The 20,193-nt window shown below is 45.6% G+C and overlaps 1 protein-coding gene across 2 annotated transcripts in view; it reads left to right on the top strand.

The window, feature by feature from the left end:
- The window catches only part of pax7a (paired box 7a), a 40,605-nt gene extending 21,002 nt beyond the window's left edge, over window positions 1–19,603 (top strand). Inside the window, exons 6-9 of one of the 2 annotated variants that reach the window (XM_068742590.1) lie at window positions 6,020–6,182; window positions 6,560–6,753; window positions 18,074–18,323; window positions 19,488–19,603. In XM_068742590.1, the coding sequence (XP_068598691.1) occupies window positions 6,020–6,182; window positions 6,560–6,753; window positions 18,074–18,323; window positions 19,488–19,603 (723 nt within the window). Of the gene's footprint in view, window positions 1–6,019; window positions 6,183–6,556; window positions 6,754–18,073; window positions 18,324–19,487 lie in introns of both variants that reach the window. The other variant, XM_068742589.1, reaches the window with a different exon arrangement.
- Window positions 19,604–20,193: the final 590 nt, after the last annotated feature.

The following is a 20,193-nucleotide window of genomic DNA, read 5'->3' as shown; positions in this document are numbered from 1 at the left end:
GCCTTCATTATTAATGCCCAGGAACATGTCTGACAACCAAAGAGCAAAGTTTTGAGCATAAGATTCAGGGAAGAAAACGTACAGTAGAGTTATAGCAGCAGCTGTTCTTTCAAAGATGGAGAGAGAGCGAGAGAGAGAGAGAGAGAGGGAAGAAAAAGGAGAAGAGAGAAAGGCAATGCATTCCTGGTGGATTTCTCATTTCGGCCTTTGGCCAGGATCTCATCCCATCACTTTTAAGCTCGCCGCTGCTTGTAAAAGCCTCACATATCACACAGGGCTCCTCATCCTCTCTGGGGACCGTGTGCCCCGACAACAACATTAATCAATCAGCCGTGAGTAAAAAAAAAAGAAAAGAAAAAAAGGTCTGGGGCACCCCTCTCCTCTTACAACCGTCATTCACACTCCTTCTGAAGCCCCCAAACTGCTCGCCGCATGCTAACTGTTCATCACACTACAAACATGCAGTTAGGGTAACTAATTCCACACATGTCTTTGTCCATCTTGAATCCGCCCAGCATGCAAAGATGTCTGAGTTTTTAATGCCTCACTCAAGGAAGGAAACATTTATTTCACGGCTGTTGTAAAGAAATATTTAGTATGTGAAATAAACTATATATATATATGTATCAACTTTAACACAAGCAAAAAATAAGTGTCTGCAGAACTGAATTTCACATTTTGTTGATCGCAATCCAACAATTATAATATGGTGGCACAAGCAAAAGATGAAAGTCCACAAAGTTCCTCTTTAAAGCTCACGGCTCACGTACAGATGAATTACTCCAGTTTAATTTAAGGCCACCATGAGGGCAGTACTTGTTACATTTACATGTACTGTTTATAAAGCCGTACAGAAACAATTTCAACATAAATTAAACAAGAAAAAGCAGCGACGGCAACATATTTGCTGTTAGGGATAGAGATAGAGAGAACTTTATTCGATAATAGATTTAAATGGCATCAATGTGAAAACCTCATAATTTGTTGACGCCGTTTCCCCTCATAATCTAATTCTGACAGACTTCGAGGGTCTCCTAAGGTCAAATCAAACTTAATTGTCTAAGACGGTTCTGAAGACGGGGGTTCTGGCAGCAGAAAGTAATTCTACCTCAACTTGTGCTGCTGCTGCTTTGGAGAGCTAATGCGATGGATGGAGTTATCGAGGAGGATAAATATCACTTGTGTCACCTTCGTCATAGAATTTCACCAAATGCATCTCACAGGAATTATTAAACAGATCCCGATGAATCCAGGATGAATTGTGTTTCTGTGACTTTGATGGTGTGTGTGTGTGTGTGTGCACATGAGCGTTGTTTCTGAGTGTCCACCAGCTGGTTCTCCACATAGGTGCCCAAAAGGCCAATCAGAGGCAGAAGAGAGGAGAACCTTTGGCCTGAGAGCAAAGCTTCTACTGCACAGCTGCAATGACGCATCTTCCAGATGTCCTTCTCACACTAACCAGTGTTTGGGGCTAGCAAAATAACATGCTGATAATGTGGGGGGCAGTTAGTTCAGGTCGGATGCAGAGGTGAAGTGCTTTAATGAGGCTGCACGGCCCAAAGCTGTGTTGTAAATGAAACCGCTAGTTCCTTGTGGAAGTGATGAGCGTTTGGCTTAGCGCTGACTCCCAACCTGAACTCGTAAACAGAGTTGAGTCCCTTGTGTCTGTCCTGGCCTGCCATTCTCAGACCCTTTTAGCCATCCATCTTTATCAGCCTGGCCGCCCCGTCCAGCAGAGTTACCAGCGCCGCAATGCTTTTTATCACCCCAACTGACAAATTGTGGGATATGATCCGTATCTCTCAGCAATTAGTTCCAGGCTGTCTCCGCGGGAGGGGGACGCTGCCAAGGCTACCTTCAGTCTCTGCTCAACTGATGGAGTGTGCGCTGCCACTTTGCATCTGATAACCCCTCAGTTTTAACAGGAGCAGGCAGCAAAGCCATTCCATGAGCTATTAGAGAAGGGAACATCATTTGTGTCTGCTCCCTCTGAGAGATGCACCAGGTGGGGTTAGCGTGGGGGGGGGGGGGGGGGGGGTGCAGGCGTAGAGGCTACAGAGGCCGCTATAAATCAGTACCCGCAGATGAAACAAATTACTTTCTCCCCTCTTCAGACTGAAGTTTTGAACAGAGCGACTGCCGAGTCTGGGCCGAGACTCATCATCTCCGCCCGCCGCCTGCAGCTCACTTTACCAAGTCTGTCACATAGATCCTCTTTCATTACCAATAAACATTCGGCATGCAGCCATTATACTTAGTGGAATCTAATAAGGTATAAGTATTGCTTTTTTCTCTTTTTTTACGAGGCGTGCAAATTGATTTCGTAAATAAGTTTCCATCCTTATGCTTGGCTTGTGTTGGCCTCTTGGATGCATGGGATGAGCACAGGCAAAAAAAGAGGGCCCTGCACAGATAACGTGGAGTGGCCTTCATGGGTTTATGGGACAGAGCAGTCAATTCAAACTCCTGCTGATGCTCTTAAACATGTTTTCGACATAGCGAGTGAAGAAATAATCCCACGGGGAGGTACCGGAAGGTAATACGCAGCTTCTGATTGTTATAATATCGGCTGAGCACTAGCAGCTAGAGAGAAAATCACAATGGAGCTGAGCGGTGACAACCAGACCCAACAGGCAACTGTATTCCCGCCAGTATGGGTTTATGTTTCATAAAGGAATAAATAGGATTTGTGTAGATTGTAGGGAAGAAATTGTTGCAATGCATCAGTGTGAATGTTCTAACAGTTTCTTATTATTAGAATTTAAATGACTTTGGTACAGTGCTTCTGTACTCCTGATACTTATCAAGCTAATCCCAGTCTCCTCTCAAATTCACACTCCTAGCTACTTTAATTAGCATAGTGCCAGTCTGGAAGGCAAGCAGGGAGGGAATCAGAAAGAGAGAGGGGGAGATGAGGGGAGGGGAAGGGAAAAGGAGGGGGGGGGGGGCATTGCGTGGTATGAGGCAGAAGAGGATTTGTACGTTGAGATTGGTTGCATCACCCCTGTGTGTTTTTCTGGGTATGAAGTCAGCAGCACATTTTGTTTTGTCATTATCTCGTCTCCCGCTATTCATCTAGCGAATGTTGCAAATTGGCTCCTGAAAGGCGTCACATATCCGCCGCTTGTCTCCGGCAAAATAATGCATGGAGGCTTGTGAAAATATGAGCGCTTCTATTTGAGGGGAACGGCATCGAGAGGCTTCTGGCGGAGTTTAGTGGAACACATATATGCTTTGGTTTCTGATCTATCAATGATCTGCGATGACAAAATGCTAACCCCCCCCCCAGGTTTGCAGCTGGACCCCTGCAGATTGTGTTCGACAACAACCTGCACCCTAATCGTATTGCCTTCTTGAAGCCTTCTTCTTTTGGGTTAGGGTTGAGGTTAAGGAGGGCTAAGCTTTTCTTATGATGGCTCCATCTTTCTTATACCTCCACACTTTCTCCAGAAGCACTCGGAGATGAAGCAGAGCGTTGCATTTGTAGAAACCTTTCAGCCTGTGAGAATGAAAGGCGTCCGTGAGCCGCATGAATTCTGCAGCACACTTGTAGGTAGATGCAAAGAACACGGAGGAGCGCTGCAGCTCTCTGTGCTGCAGAGAATTAAACCGGATTGGAAAGCGCAGGGGGAGACTCTGTGGTCCAAGGTGACTTTGTGATCAGGTTCCAGAGCACAGCCTCAAATCCTCAGCTTCGGGCTGTGTGTTAGTCTGTGTGAGACTGAACGTGTGTGTGTGTGTGGACACTTACGTCCGTCCTCAGACCCTGATGACGAAGCCACTCACATATATTATATCGTACACACCGTTCTCAACAGATGCTGCAGCCCATTCGGTGGTTTACTAAGTCGAGTGTATTAATGTAAAAGCTGTGATTCATGGGGTTATCCTTCGTTGAGCCCTGTGTGACTTTTTTCTGGCAGCTGAAGGGATCGTGATCAGACAAACCCAACCATAGAAATCAGGTTGACGATAATCTGCTCGTATGAAAGCAATACATTTTGAAAGAAACTTGAGCAACATATAAAGATCATTATTTATGAACATGTGTGAAATTGCTAAATACTTATGGCCTCAACCAAACCTCTCTCTCGTATAGTCTCTGCTAGATGCTAACGAGAGCGAGACAACCTTCTCGTTCGCTTTGCACCATTTACAGCTCCTGGTCAGGGTAAAAAAAATATTGGAAAAATTCAGAGGCATTTGAGTTGAATTATTTACTTCTGTGACATTTATTTATTTATTCACTTACTTATTTTTTTTATTTATTTGAGCATCAAACATTAGGCATGAACTCAAAATGAACAAAAATAAAATAAAATAAAGCAAAAACATTTTAAACAAACACATTTTCAGAAACATACCTTGGGGTACATTCATGCACTGGAAACATTAGTGGGGCTGCGAGACCGCAAGAGTAAACGCCGGCGCAGAGAAACGGCGAAAGCAAAACTTGACTTCGATTTTAAGAGTTTTGTATTTGCAAGTTGGAACGACTCCTTCCTCAGTGTGGATGACAAAGGGCGGGGGGCGGGGAGTTCAAGAGAACATAAAAGAAGGATGGGATGAGTGGATGAGGTTAGAGGTGAAGTGGCACTGAAGGGTGGGGTGACGGGGTGTGTGGAGGACGGGGTGTGCCCCCTTATTCCCTCCCCTGGCCCATGCAGCTGTTTGTCTGGCCCAGTAGGAGCTTAGTTCAGACCGTGGACCACGCTCCAATAGATCCCAATAGCGGAATCTAAACTGGAGCCACTCTCCGCATTTGTTTAGGAATAAATGATTGAGGGAATCAAACGGGGTATTTAGACACATTCAGGCTTGCGATAAAGATTTCCTGGTGATCTTTGCAGCCGCCCATTTCACACAGTGCACCCTGTTTGCTTTCTAGTAAGCTCTCAAGACTTAACCTCAGTATAGACAAAAAAAAAAAAGAGGCGGCGGCTCTGCAGAAAAGAAGCACATTCAGATTGAGATCTCTGTTGGGCTGGGATCACTTGTAGGCCTGTAAGAGTTTAAATGTATGTTTGTGTGTACAAAAAAAGGCAGCCCCCCCCAAAAAAAACAGTGAGTATGTCGCTGTCTAAGTCCCCTTGAAAGTGTCCCTCTTTAAGACCTGTTTAAAAGGGACGCCCCCTCTTTGTGTCCACTGTTCTCCTCGGCGTATGGAGGGGCTTTTGTCCCCGTCTTTCATGTGCTCTCACAATAGCCTGGGCCGTTTGAGACACAACAGTAGATGAACTGCGCTGACAGTGTATTAAACTCTGATGAATTGGCTGTGCGAGGCATAGATCAATGTCCTTCAACCCTTAGCACACAGTGAAGCTCGGGCCTTGTCTTGGTTAAATGGAACAGGTTGCTGGCTCTTTTCAACAGGCCCTGATTATATTCATGTTTTGTTGAAGCAGAAGCCTTTTTAAAATGTGTAAATCTTTGCGTTTCAAAAGGAGTCCTATTTTTCCGTCCTTTCATTCAGGGAATTTGGCGCTGCTTGTTTTGTGAGCATTTTGCCAGTCGCAGCCTTGGTAACTTTGTCTCTTAACCCAAATGTTAGGACCCGCTCTTTCTTTCAATACGACTTTTTAAGCTTAAAAACAACCATATTAAAACAGCCGAATGGAAGTACACCATCTCCAAAAGCGTCAAGCTTCACAGACGTGCTCGAGGTGTGAGCGTCCTACATCTGACCTTTAGATGACTCCTTCCCTCTGAAGGAGGCTTAGGGCAGCCGGTTTACACAGATCACAGCTTCAGCCATTTAAGAACAACAGGGACGGACCACCGAGCCTCTATGGCTGCTCCCACAGGGACCGCAGACCCGCCACCACCAGCAGCAGCCTCAGCACTCGCACTAACTGGGAGATTAATCAGAGGCGGCAGGAGCGAGCCTGCAGACGTAACTGAAGGCCCACTCCTGTCCAAGAGCTAGATTGAAGAAGGGAATGAAGACAAAAGTAAAGCATCGCTGAGATCTGAAATGAATGAATGAAATGAAACGCGTTATGTGATTTCCCCTATACAGGTTTGGTTTAGCAACAGGCGAGCTCGGTGGCGTAAACAGGCCGGGGCCAATCAGCTCGCAGCATTCAACCACCTACTGCCGGGAGGATTCCCCCCTACAGGGATGGCGGCTTTACCATACCAGCTACAGGACTCCGGCTACCCCAGCGCCGCACTCTCGCAGGGTAAGACCCGCATCTTTACCTACAGCATCACAGACATACAGCACGTTTTGTACCGTGATCTGAATCTAATTTACATAAAGATGAAATTAGTTATCTTCTTTGTGGAATGTCATCCATATTTTATGCTAATTTTCAAAGCATCGCAACCAGGAGAACAATATAAGAACCGTGCAGCGAGGAGTTATGTTAAGATTCAGATATTAGTCATAGCCGAATGGAAACAAACCTTCCGTTTTTTTGTTGTCCAATGAAACCTGTTTTATGTATAAAGAATTTCAAAACGTATCACTTATCAAATGTTATTTTCAGGCATGCCGTCTGGGAAACTTCAACTTCTTTGCCTTTTACCGATTTGTTTGTGTTGCTCTTGGTAGTAGAGGGAAGCACGTTGCACAGACCCCAACCCCTGCCTCCGTCCTCCATGCACCAGGGGGGCCTGAGTGCTGACAGCGGCTCTGCTTACGGCCTCTCGTCCAATCGCCACAGCTTCTCCAGCTACTCTGATTCATTCATGAGTCCCTCAGCCTCCAGCAACCACATGAACGCCGTCGGAAACGGGCTCTCCCCACAGGTAAGACTGTCTTCAAGTGTGTAAAATCTTTCCCAATAAGTGTACGTTGAAACCCCCTCATTCTACCACCTCCCTCCCTACGCCTCCTGTAACTGTTCAGAACGTGTAATTAATTGTATTTGACTTCAATTAAAATTCAGAAGCAGCATGTTCAGCAAAATAACTACCAGTGCGTTCGCTTTTCCAAAGCCCGAGATTTATTTCAGCTACTCCAAATTGCTACATTTGTAAAACAATTGGATTAACATCAACAAATTAAATTTCATCTTGATAGCACTGCAAAGTGATCGAGCTGCTCCAAACAGCGGGTTCCACTTTCCTGGGACGTCTAAATCCTGTGCAGCACAGAGGGAATAATTAGCTAAAGCTTATAAATGTAGGCCCATAATTTCTCGTCACACAAAGACTCCGGCTATATGAGTGATTTTCCTCCTCTCTTTCTGGTATGATCTCCAGGCAGAGCGACAGAAGCAATGTGCTCTGCTCATGTCCTGCAGGTCCATCCTGTCGGCCACTTCAGTGCTCCTAATGAAGAGGGATATTGCCACTTAGCTTTATGTAATATAATGTTAGACGTATAGAAGCCCAGATATGCATGGTGCTTAATGTGCCGTACCCTATGAATGGATTTGTTTGCTCCTCTGTAAAGCTTTGGATTTTAACCTCTTTGGACACCGCAATTAAGGAGCGTTTAAATGGGACTGTGTGGTAAGGGTTGAGCTTTAAGTAGCGCAGAATGCAAAATGATTTGCATTGATGCAAATCGTGTGTACGGAGTGAATTATACACAATTACCCATCAACAGTGGCCGGTCCTTGCCCACCCCTCACCAACAAGATGTGGTTAACAGGCAGAAAATAAGATTGAAATGGTGTGTAAAGAGTTGAAAATGAATTTCAATGCTGCATTTGTCCACAATTACCCCCGTCGTTCACACGTGTTTTATTGGGAGTTTTTTTTCCTTCTTCAAATATTTCTCAAAGCAGATTGGAAACATTCTTGGTATTACCCTCTTTCTTCGGAGAAGAAAGAATTGAGGATTTTGTGACAAAAAAAAGAGATTTTCTCTCGTGCTGGAGCGACGGAGGATAACATGGAGGCTCACAGCGTGTTTGATTGTTAATCGTGGCACAGAGGCTTTAACTGCTAATGCTCTCACTGCAAACCTGCAGAAAAACACCAGGAAGCGTGGAGTCTTTTTTTTCATTAATGGCTCTCTCTAATACTGGCATGGGGCACGCCGTCGCTTTCTCTCCCTCTCTTCATAGGCATTCAGGAATGTGCTGGGATATTAAACATTTCCTGTCATAGTGAGGATCAGGACAGGAGCCTTTGGGCAACTGTACAGCATGGATTTTCACTATTCAATTACTCTATCAAGTGGGTTTGATTAAAGTCCTTTTTAAAAGAAACCCACCTGAAATGCTTTTAATAATTTTATTTTTTTACATGTATGTATTTAGGGCTTGAATTGTGGATTTTCTATCTTGATTCTTTTTAGGGCTTTTATACGTGTGTGTGTGTGTGTGTGTGTGAAGCGCCACACAGTGCATGCTTGAGTTGTGTGGCATTCCTATCAGCGTCTCAGCATGGAGATGAATGTTTCCACTGACGGCAGAATCAGAGTTCACTATATGCTGCAGTGTCCTGCTGGGTTGGCCAGCCTTCGTCTCTCTCTCGGCCTCACGCAGCTATACATATAAAACTCCCATGACAACTTCAGTTTATCTGTTCCGAGTTAAATGAACCGTTGTCTTTGCTTTTGTGGCGTTGGGAATATGGGGCCAAACGGTCCGACCTTTGCCGACAACGCCACTTTAGGACTTTCAACCTAAAGAGCTATTTTTTCATTCCTTTGGTCCCCAGCTCGTTTTAGCGGGTTTCCCCAACCACAGGTCCGCTCACAGTGACGACCAGCACGGCACTTAATAATTCAAAACATTTATTTAACACTCTACAAACAAAAGAAAAGGAGAGACAAGGCAGTGACTACGGCCAACCTGCCTTCAACGGGGAAAACACAAAGACAAGAACCAGGGAACGAGGGAAGGGAAGCACCTATATACGCCCCCCCCCCCAATCAGTGGCAAATGGGCCACAGGTGCTCCCTCCCACACCTGCCTGCCTAATTACATCCCATCCGGTTACACTTTCAAAGACATTTTAATGAAACACCAAATCAGTTTGAGGTTTGGAAAACGATGTAAACATTTTAAACACCTTACAGTTTATTTTTTCACGATTTACAGCGTGTTTTAATGTTTTTTTTTTCTGTTTTCCATCCCTCTAATAAAAAAATAAAATAAAACGATACAAAGAATCTATCTCTCTAGATGGAAATGAGAATTTAAAATTGTAAGTTACAGACAGCATCTGCTTGAGGGAGATATGCTTGTGCATCGGTCGGTATATGTGCAAGCTATTGCTTCAAGTGTCTGGCATTGATGGCCTAGCTGTTGCTGTAAAGATTGACAAGAAAAATTCTCTGATTCCCAGTAAATGGGCTGCAGGGACGAGGTGCCAAGTCTGTAATGGAATCCTGCAGTGTTCAGCAATCCCGACAGGAGCTCCCGTCCATCCCAATCCCATAACCTATCCCGACTGCACACATTTTCCCATTACAGGCGGCGGAAAAGCCATGCACACTCAAACTGGCTGCTGTTATTGTGGGATATACAGCATGTTTGGGATGCAGTATATTTGGGGTGCTGAGAGTGAAGCTGCGTATGGATGGGCAAAAGGAATGAAACCAGAAGTGCGTCTTTTTTGTTGGTCTTGTTTCATTTAGTGGCACAGTGGGTGCAGGATGGAAGGGAAGGGAAGGGCACATAGGACTGACATGCCATGAATCTGCCTCAGGATGGTTATGTTTACTCTTATATTATAATAATATCATTAAGTTGGACTGAGTTCTAACTTTCTATGCGGCCTTGAATGAGATTTTTGCATATTCAAAATAAAATATATTTGTATTTGACTAAGAATGCCGTGCTCTTCAGGCAAACACATCATCGTCATTATCACCTTTCACGCATATTGTGTATTTTTTCAACAAAACTCAGTAATGGGAAACATTAAATAAGCATTCCCCTTACTTTTCAAATGATTCTTTGAGGCGACGTTCATGGGCATTGCATTTTACGGGAGACGTTTGGGTGGAATTCCTCATTATTGCATGACAGGGACACCTGCTGGGAAAGAGGAGGAAACAGCGGCCGTGACTGAAGGCTGAAGCCATGCGAGAGGAGCTCAGTTTCAGAGAACAGGTTTCCTTCCACAGAGAAACCTCAGGAAGGAATGACACCCGGTCACACAAAGTGGGAGATGCGCTGTTGAATGCTTTGCAGAGATGTTCTACTGTGTCCAGGTTATTTTGTGTGATGGGAAGAAGTGATGGGGCAAAAAAAACACCAGCAAACTCTACAGGGGTGACAGACGGAGATCTCACCGCTGGTGTGATGAAGGAAGTTCACAAAGTTGAGAGAGGAACTTTTTCTTTTTTTTTTCCAGGTTTGCAGTTTTATAAAATTGTGTGTTTTGGAATGACAAGGATGTGCGTGTATCTGAGGAGGGCCTCTGGGCTGTGTGAGTGGGCCGGGCCTCTCCACACACACACATGCACACACACACAGGATCAGAGACACAGCGGCTCTCACCCCTGCCTCCCTTTGATCTGTGTCCCCAGGCCTGCCTGCCCGCGTGGCGCTGGTACCACGCACGCTGACACCATGCTCACCAGCGACACCCCACAACTGTCTGAGCGAGATAAGCCAGGGGAGACTCCAAACTGTGCTGCTGCTCTTCCATTAGCTAGCGCAGGCGCTTCTTTTTTTTTAAAAAAAACTGGATGAATTATTTTTAAGAAGCAAGCTCTGCCGTTGCCAAAAATAAAAAAAAAATGGAGAGGGGAAAATGTACCGAACAATCTGGAGCTCTGACTTCATTCCGCCTCCCTCCCCGACTTCTAACAAGACATTCTGCACCTGAATACCAATGAGAGAGGGAGATTCGCGTAGTCCCCCACATTATTAAAACTTGGGCATTAAGCCTCTCGCCGGGCACTGTGTCAGCTGGCAGGCTCCGCTGACAACAAATCAAAGGGGATGAGCACATCGCCTGCATTCACAGCTCAGCCACTTGCAGAGCAAGAGGGGGGAATACATGCTGGTTAATTAGAACTCCCATTAAAACAAATACTGTTTCAATTTGGCAACTATAAAAAAAAAGATGTAAGAGGCTTTCAGAAAAAAGAGACCTGCTGTCGGCAGCTGCCAAGAAGATCCAGGGACTGTAAATCATATCCACTGGCGATACTGTTTCTGCACAGATTATTAGTGTTTGCTGTTGTTTCGCAACAGTTTTGAACGCTGAGGAAAGATTATGTGCCTCTGTGGTCTTCATGTTGCGTTGGCCTTCGTTCCTGCAGCCTGTACAGAACTCTGTCTGCATGTACTAAATGCTGTTATGAAGTGTGACATCATCACTATCATTTTTCTTTCTAAAGAGGGATGCTCTTGGAGTGCATCATGGCCGTACCTGCAGCATTACATGTGAGCCTCATCTGCCCCTATAGCTGAGACAGTGCTGCAGCCGCCATGCTGCCGCTACACCTGAGCCATTTGTTGCTCGTTCCATCTTCCAGGTCCCCAGAGCTCAAAGTGAAGCCATTTTCTTTTTCATTCCAAAAATATTTTTGGTCTCAGCTTTATGTATTCAGAAGCTATTTTTCACCTACCAACCTTCCTTCGCTCCATTTGGCTTTTTGTCATCCCACGATGCCTTGCCAATAGTGCTTTGCGCTTTCTCTCTCCCCACCTTCCTCCCTCACTCCAACTCTCTCCCCTGGAGAGGCAGCTCTTCTCCTTACGCCCAGATGAAAGGCTATGGCGGACAATAAAAATGCTATTTAAATGCAAGGATGTTTGTGTGCGGGTGAGAGATATTTCCTGCTGAAAGTGAGCTGCTGCATCCTGATAAATAGTAAATATAAGGGAATGTGATTTACATTTATCTTGCAGAGGCAGCCAATATGAATTTCAGTAAATCCTAGAAGATGGGGATTTAAGGAGGAAAATGACTGAGACCGATTCACACGCTGTGTGTCCCACGCAGTTGAAATGCCTATAAGGTGGAGAGTGGCACTGCCTTTATTAAAATATAGGCGGAGACATGGGTCCTATCTAAAATACTTATTACATGCACTGTGTCACATACTCATCTGAGATTTCCAGACTCATACTCTCACAATTTGAAGATGACCTGTATCATAATAATAATAATAATAATAATAATAATAATAATACCGGGTTCGAATCCTATCTGTGCGTGGGTTTTCTCCGGGTTTTCCGGTTTCCTCCCACCTCCAAAAACATGCAATTTAGGTGAATTGATTATTCTAAATTGTCCGTAGTGTATGAGCGTGTGTGTGTGTGAGTGGTTGTTTGTCTCTCTCTGCCCCGCGAGGCGCTGGCGACATGTCTGAGGTGTACCTCGCCTCTCGGCCATAGCAAGCTGGTGATGGGCTCCGTCAACACCGATGATCCACAAAGTGGAAAAGCGGAAGAAAATGGACGGATGGATGGATGGATGGATGTCCCATCTTTTCAGGGTCAGAGTTCAGTTTGCACAGTTGTGGACTGCAGGACGGAGCGGTAGAGAGTTTTGCTGTGAACCTGTCCTGCTAGCCGGAGGTCTCGGGATGTTGTCTAGCTGCATGTGCTTCCTTTTAGTTCCAGATGCCACTGTGACAGGTGCACAGCTGTGATTAATACTCTCTCTGACTTTTTTCCTCTCACCCACATTTTCTCACCCCCCCCCCCCCCCCCCCTCGTTGACATTGTAAAGTTGAGGCAATACTCGCTGCTCTCCTAGCGTGTGTGTAAGAAAACGTTGAAATGCAGAATGTCTGTTGCCAGCACACTTTGATGCACGTGTCTCCTTCAGGCTCCTCCTCTCTCCCATTCCTCAATAGGAAGCAAAGGAGCATTTGAGAGGTTGTTGGGTCCTCAGCTGGTTGTCTGATGCAGCAGCTCTCCCCTCTCAGTCTCCAGCTGAGAGCTATTTCACTATTTATTTACATGTAATTATGGCTATGAGGTGCAGATATTAACACTGTCAAGAACAATTTGACCTGACATTTTTCACTAGATGTGGCCCCTGCTGGTTTTAGCAAACAACTCCCACCTTTTCCCTTCTCTTCCTCCTCCTCCTCCTCTTCTTCCTCCCCCTTGTTTCTCTTTCACTCCCTCAATCCGCCTCGCTTTCCTTGTGGAGCAGCTCCCTCCCTCTCACACACACAGGCCCTGCCTCGCAGAAACCACTCTCCTGGAATCAGAAAATCTGCCGTTTAATTTAGAAGAGGCATTTGTGCAAAGTGTGGAGAGTTGAAGTGTGTGTGTGTGTGTGCATGGGGGGGCTTTGAAGGGGCCTCTCTTGTTCCCAGTGGCTGAATCCATCCCATAGTTACTCAAGCATATCACTAGCAGAGAATAGACGGTTGCTCCCCACACATTCTCCAATTGCGGTCCAATAAATGGCACATTAACCTCTGGTTAGAGCGGGGGCCGGGTTTATAGCCTACACTACGAGATGTGTGGAAGGCGGAGCTAGACGGCAGTCTCGAGCATGCCTTGAACAAGGCTAGCAAGAGCTGAAGTTGACTGGAGAGGATTTAGTTTAATGAAAATTTGCAAGGAGAGAGACCCTAAAATAAACATACTGTAGATTATATTCCGTTTCAGCTGCTTGCGGCAGCGTTCTTTGCATGCATGGACACCTCCATGGAGCGGAGGCAGGAGAGACGCAGGAGCGCGATGGGATGGCTAACATGTTGTGAGGAGTGACAGCTTGTTCCAGTGCCCACTAATCACCCTCATCTGTGCCGGCCTTGTCAATGCCCAGATTCTGTCAGTGCCAATCAGCCAATTAATTGAACACAATTAGCACCACTACCCTAACCCCCCCCCCCCCCCCCAATACACTTCAAAGGCCCATGTCTCCCCCTCCAGTGCTAGCCCCCGCCACCCTTCCTCCCATTTTACCTCTCATTCTGCTTCTGCCTCTTCATCCTGTGGCGTTGTTGGAAGACACTTTTCAGTTTTTATTAATGTGCCACAGACAATTAACGCAGTGACATGCAGGCCAGAGCCCGTCATCTGCTGCCCGTCGTCATCCCGGCAGTGTGCTGCGGCCCCACGCCACCTCCACCGTGACCAAAACGCTTTAATTCAATTTATGCAATCACTGTTATTTTTAAATAGTCATTTTGTCTGCTCAGATGAGGGGACTTACTGCCCGCTGGGCCGGGCCTCTCATATGGGAGATGGGGGAGGGTGGATCATTGTGGTGGTAGGAGTTGACTGACCTTGTCCCTGCTATTTTATTTGTTTGTTTATTTGTTTATTTTATATGTTATTGACCTCCTTAATTTTTTTTGGTTTTAACTTTTAAGGTGTTTGATTGAGAGTTTAATAGTATTTTTAACGTATATTTTGTTAAGTTGAAGAATAATTGAGCAAAGTCATCAAAGAAAATGTTAAAAATGTCAGTGTATATCTGTGCATATACATATTTTCGTCTTTGTTCGATATTTCATCTGCTCTCGTGGTCACACACACGCCCAAACATGGGATCCGTGTTAATCCTGGGTCCCAGAAATAAAATAAAAAACACTCTTCTCTTAAAATAATCGCCCCCTCAGGACTGGCCTTCAAATATTGATCTAAAATTCACTGTCATTGCTCATAATCTTTAATCGTTTCTCTGCTGAAGTGAGTACCGGTATCAACCTGGCAGATCTGTTAAGGTGCAAGATGTTATTCTGCAGCACGCAGATAACTTACAGACATTTGGAGTGCTCATTTTCCCCCTGTCTACCCCTGTGACCTCTGCCTAACTTAAAGGTACATCTTGGGGGCATTTTGATTTGGGCAGAACAGGGAGCTATCGGTGACAGAGGAACTAATCCAGTCTTGCCCAGATTAAGAGTATTTGTGGAGTGGGGTGTGTTGGCGCTGGCGCCGGGAATAGAACAGAAGGGGCTCCTATCAGCTCACCAGGCAGGCTAGCCCTCAGGCCAGCGGAGTCCTACAGGAGTCTTTGTACTTCCCAAAGCCTCCACTTTCCCCTCACTCTCCATGTATCACTTTCTCCTCTCTTCTCTGCCTGGTTTTCTCTAGGCTATCATATTTTCACTGCTCCATTTCCTTTATACATTTGTAAGGTTGTGTTGTTTGAGTCCAACGCTGGAGTTCCTGTCCTCACTTATTATCGCAAATGTGTTAAAAAGCAACAAATAGTCCTTATTTTTATTGTGCTTTTTTACCCTGTGCTTTTTAGTATTGCGTTACATATAGGAAATAAATAGTTGCTGTGAAATAACACCGACGAGTTTTGGTTAAACATTGGGTATTGCAGCATATTGTCTTGCCACTGTTTTGTTTTTGTTTTTTCCCGTAGCACTCCTCGTGTTTCTGTCGGCTCTTGTTTGTGTCACATTGTTTTGTTCTGGAAAGAAATTCAACAAAGAGCATCTCGTCAAACATTGGCACGGACAAAAAAATATATAATTTGACTGTTCTAGAAATTAAGTAAGTATGAAAGGGGCCCTTTTTGTGTCTCAAGTCTGCTATTTATTTATCTGAAAGGATGCACATTGTATCAATTTACACTTTCCCATTCACTTTGCCACAGGCTGGAGGGCTCAGAAGTTGAGAGAATTAATTACTTTTTTATTATTATTTATAAAGTAATCTATCTGTAGAGAAGGAGCGGAAAAGGGAAAAACGCGGAAAAGTCGAGGATGAGGGGGGGGGGAACGCCCTGGAGCATTGTCCTTTAAACTAGGTCCTGGCTCACATTATCTCTCCCAAACCAGCACTCACACAACGTCAGACAACAAACGAACTCTGAACTGCTGAGGATGCTGCTTGCAAGGAAAGAGGGAGAGAGAGGGAGGGAGGGAGGGAGGAAGTGAGAAGAAGGAAGGGGTGTAAAATGTAAGGAAATTAATGTGCTTGTTTTCTTCCTCTGCTCCCAAATTGTTCACTAATTCCCACTCAAGAAGTATTGTTTAAAGCATCTGTGTAAATACGGAAGCGTCCTGGTGAGGCTCTATCAAATATTGTAAAATTAAGATAACAAACAACAAAAACATTTTTATTCATGTCTGAGAGTAAATTCCTATAAAAAAAATATGATTTGTTCGTCATGACAACAGAAACGTAAGGATATCCAGCTCCAAAATGCATCTTATACAGACTAATGTGACTCATTTCACCTCTGAATGTTAACAAACCAAAAACCGGATGCAACCATTTATGTTGTAAAGCCATGCAATTAATGGATAACATTCAATTACGATATAAAATACTAATGAAGTTGTCAAAGTAGAAGTGAGTCAAACACAGAGGATGTGACACCATGTTCACCTCGACCAGCATCATCATCATCATCATCGTCACATTGAGAAAACGATTAGAAAAGAACACAGATTTTTTTTCTTAGTAATTAAATAACCTCAAATGCGAGTGAAGCAAGCTGATGGATTCAACCTCATACCTTCTAACAAATCTCAAATTATGAAGACAGGATTGTCTTTTATGAAGGAAAGCTGAAGAATGGTATCATCCTCACAGATGACAACACTTGTTAGACTCTAAAGACATTGACCCGCCCTGATTCACCAAAATAGCAAAAAATTGTACAATTTCAACGATAAGAAGTCATTTTTCTTTTGAAGAATTTTTACGAGCGTGAATAACTTTCAAGCCAAATGTTGGATAATCTTCATGAGCAGGCGATGCAATCAAGCTCCAATTAGCCAATGACTAAAATGGACTCATGCCCTTCAGCTGTCTCACTCAGGACCCTTAACAAGCGTACCCCCTTTACTTTTAGCCACGACAAACCATCAGGACATAGTACTCCTGCTGTCTGCAGTCCAGCCCCAGATGTGAGACAGCATCACATGTGTCCAGCTTGAAGAGAGTCATGAATCTCCCACTTATGGATACATGTCACATGCTTTGTCCACAGATGTGGAGAAGATAGGGTGGGGGTTTCCATACTGATAGAATTAACATGTGGAAATGAGTAACCGGCCTTTACGTCACTGACTTGCTTCGAGTGCTTTATATTTCCTGGGAGGCTTTTTGTAAAGATACGATGAATTTGCTGAATATGGTTCATTTCCCCTCGGTGGGATATTCCTGGCTCCGTGCATCACTTGTGGTCCACTTGGCTTGCCGCTGCTATGTTTGCGTGCTATGTGCACGCATTTGCCTCTTTGTGTGTGTGCGTGCAAACATATGTCTGCATGTGTATCAACACTGTGTAACCACCTCCATGATAGGCTAATTGGTTTAGCAGCAGAGGGGTCAAGGGCCAGTGCAGCATAGCAAAACTCAATATGAACCTGATGTTGAGTGGAAAGCTCCGCTGCTATAGGAGGGCAGCCTGTGCAGGACACTTCCCCTTTCACCACCCCTGCTCAGATGCATGCACACACATTTAACTTTCCCTTTTCACTTTAAGAAACTCTCAGCCTAAAAAAACCCAATAATAAATAAAATTCTCCACAGTGTTCTGTCCGCTCCGCTTTCACCCAGAATAGCACTAGAGGAAATCTCTTCCATTTTAACATACTTTGAGACCTTCTTCTGACAAATGTCACATGCTATTACATTAATCTAGAATATTGAATTGGACGCTTTTATGCACTATGAATAATACACACCCTGTGATATTCAGGCGAGCCTCAACCTGCAGTATCAGCGGGCCCCTCAGTAGGGTTCGTAGAGCCTACTTTGTGCAGGGATCTGAGGGGGATCATTTACCAGTTCCAACTCCATTACTATTCATGAGATGGGTAGGCTAGGGGCGAGGGATTAGAGACTCCCTCGGTGCTTGTTGTGCTGTAGGCTCGGGCTCAGGCCTCGGGCTGTGGGACAGGGGATGTCTGGCACAAATAGTGAGTCTATTATCACCCTGGGACCCTTCTGTCCCACAGCAGAACACTTACTGGCAGCACCAGTTAATGGAAACTGTCTCTCTTGTTCCCTTTCTCTTTTTTTCTAACCTCAACACCCTCCTTGTGTCCTTCCTCCTCCTCTTAAAAAAAAAAAAAAAAAAGAAGGGGCAGTTTTCCTTTTCCCTATTTTAAAGTTGAACTTGCATATATATATATCTATTGGCATTTGTACCGTGAAGTGCCAGGATGGCTCTATATTTGAAGGGAAAAGTACTGTCCCTCAGCTCTGTCAATGCTTTGATCCTCAATTTTCCAAATTTATAACATCCTCCCATTCCCCCTCACCCCCAGGTGATGAGTATCCTGAGCAACCCCAGCGCTGTTCCCTCCCAGGCACAGCACGACTTTTCCATTTCCCCCCTGCACAGCAGCCTGGAGAGCTCCAACCCCATCTCAGCCAGCTGCAGCCAGCGCTCTGACGCCATCAAGAGTGTGGACAGCCTGGCATCCTCCCAGTCATACTGCCCCCCAACCTACAGCGCCACCGGCTACAGCGTGGACCCCGTCACTGCAGGCTACCAGTATAGCCAGTATGGCCAGAGTGAGTAAATCCTACATTCATCTTTATACTGTAGACGGTGTCGAGAGTCGAGCTGGAGGCATTGCATTAACAAGAACATCTTATTTTGAGCTGACAATGTGATGTCCAGCTCCCAGGAAAAAGGACTTCCTGACCTTTGCCCCATGGCCGGTGGAAGCAGACACGTGCTCTTGATAAAGACCCCCCCCCCTCCCCTTCCCAGCACCACCAAAACCAGAGAGCTGCCTTAGTCACACCCCACTCCACTTGGATGGGAAAAGAGGAGAGGGCCACTTCAAAGAACGGCACACCCTCGGGGGCAACAGTGTCCTCTTGCCCACCTCTCCCTCTTTCTCTGTTCTCCATCACACACAAATACACACACCCTCAGGGCAGGGAAGAGTTCGCTTTATTAGATTAACATAACTGACTGATGCTGTCACAGCCATTCATGGGGTAAAATTAAAGCACACTCACCCAACAGGCTAGCCAGTGACGGCGAGCCAACATTTGTTTGTATTTATATGCAGCTTCGAGTTGTGATCTTGGTGCTTTATTTTTTTTTTTTTTTGCATCTTCTGGCGTCCTCTTTCTAAATAGATTTGTGCTGTCGTGCGTGATGGAGCGCACGCCAAGCCGTCACATATTGCGTGCGTGTGTGTGTATGCGTGCGCACGCCGCAGCGTTGTGTCGGCACCGGGAAACTGACGGCAGTGCGGATGTGAGCTGATGTGAGGTTAATTAAGATGATGATTGAGCACAGTAGATCGGTAATGAATGGAGGAGAGAGGACAGAGCTGCTGTCTGCGGATGGAAATGATTGGCCACGTGGAGTGTGGAGGGCATGAAATCAAAGATGCCAAGTGTAATGAAGACTGGCACATCGAACACACACACGGGGGGGCCTGTCTGACTGACAGCAGGGAGACTTTACCAGGATGCACATTGCCCGTGCCAGCGGCGTGCCAACCTGAAACAAGGGACAGGGGAGGGACTTTCCATCCTTCACTCTCTCTCTCTCTCTCTCTGCGTGAATTGTTTTTCATTTGACTCACTTGTTTCTGCCACAACTTATTTCAGCCTTAATCAGAGAAATGAAATGAGAGTGAATGCAGCGTGTGTGTCAGAACCCCCCCCCCACCTATCTAACACGAGCCTTCGCATTGTCTTCTTGTCTCTGTGCAGCTGCTGTCGACTACCTGGCTAAGAATGTGAGCTTGTCCACCCAGAGGAGGATGAAACTTGGAGACCACTCGGCTGTGCTGGGACTGCTGCAGGTGGAGACGGGACAAGCCTACTGAAGCGCCCCCCCCCCGCCCCACTTCCAGACGCACAATGCACCATCCTCCTCCGCCTGCTGTCACCAGTCTGGACTGCAACTCCAGCTCACCTCACTGCCGGTGCTGCTGCAGGACATGCACTCTCGCTGTGTCTGACATGGCTCTCCGGGGGGGTCGAACGAAACTCTCCTAGTCATTGCCTCTCTTCTCAATATTTGGGCATCTTGCCCTCCTTCCCCCCAGCCAGAACCCCCCCCCCCCAGACACCTGAGGAAATCGGGCCGCCTTGGCCCCGCTCCTCTTTGCCATGGCTGCAGTCCAGCACATATTTAGAGCCATCAACAACACGTACTTTGACATTGCTGTTCCTAGTAGTTAACAAAGCCAATATCGTTTGAATGACTTCTTCTTGTTCCTTTTTGATATTGCTAAGATTATTGTTGCTGTGATATTATTATTGTTCATGTGATTTCTGTTGTTCTTTGGTTCCCTTTGTGTCTCTTCTCCCTGTTAGATGTTGGCGTGTAAAACCCAGCGTGGCTGGCTGAGACGGTTTGCGAGCGAGTGTCTGTTGCGCATTCATACTCTGTGTGTCGGCGCAGTCACACCAG

The sequence above is a fragment of the Brachionichthys hirsutus genome, chromosome 8 (genome assembly GCF_040956055.1).
Source record: "Brachionichthys hirsutus isolate HB-005 chromosome 8, CSIRO-AGI_Bhir_v1, whole genome shotgun sequence".
In the NCBI taxonomy this organism is placed as follows: domain Eukaryota; kingdom Metazoa; phylum Chordata; class Actinopteri; order Lophiiformes; family Brachionichthyidae; genus Brachionichthys; species Brachionichthys hirsutus.
Note: the sequence above shows the minus strand (reverse complement) of the source record. Positions and strands in the feature narration are given on the sequence as shown.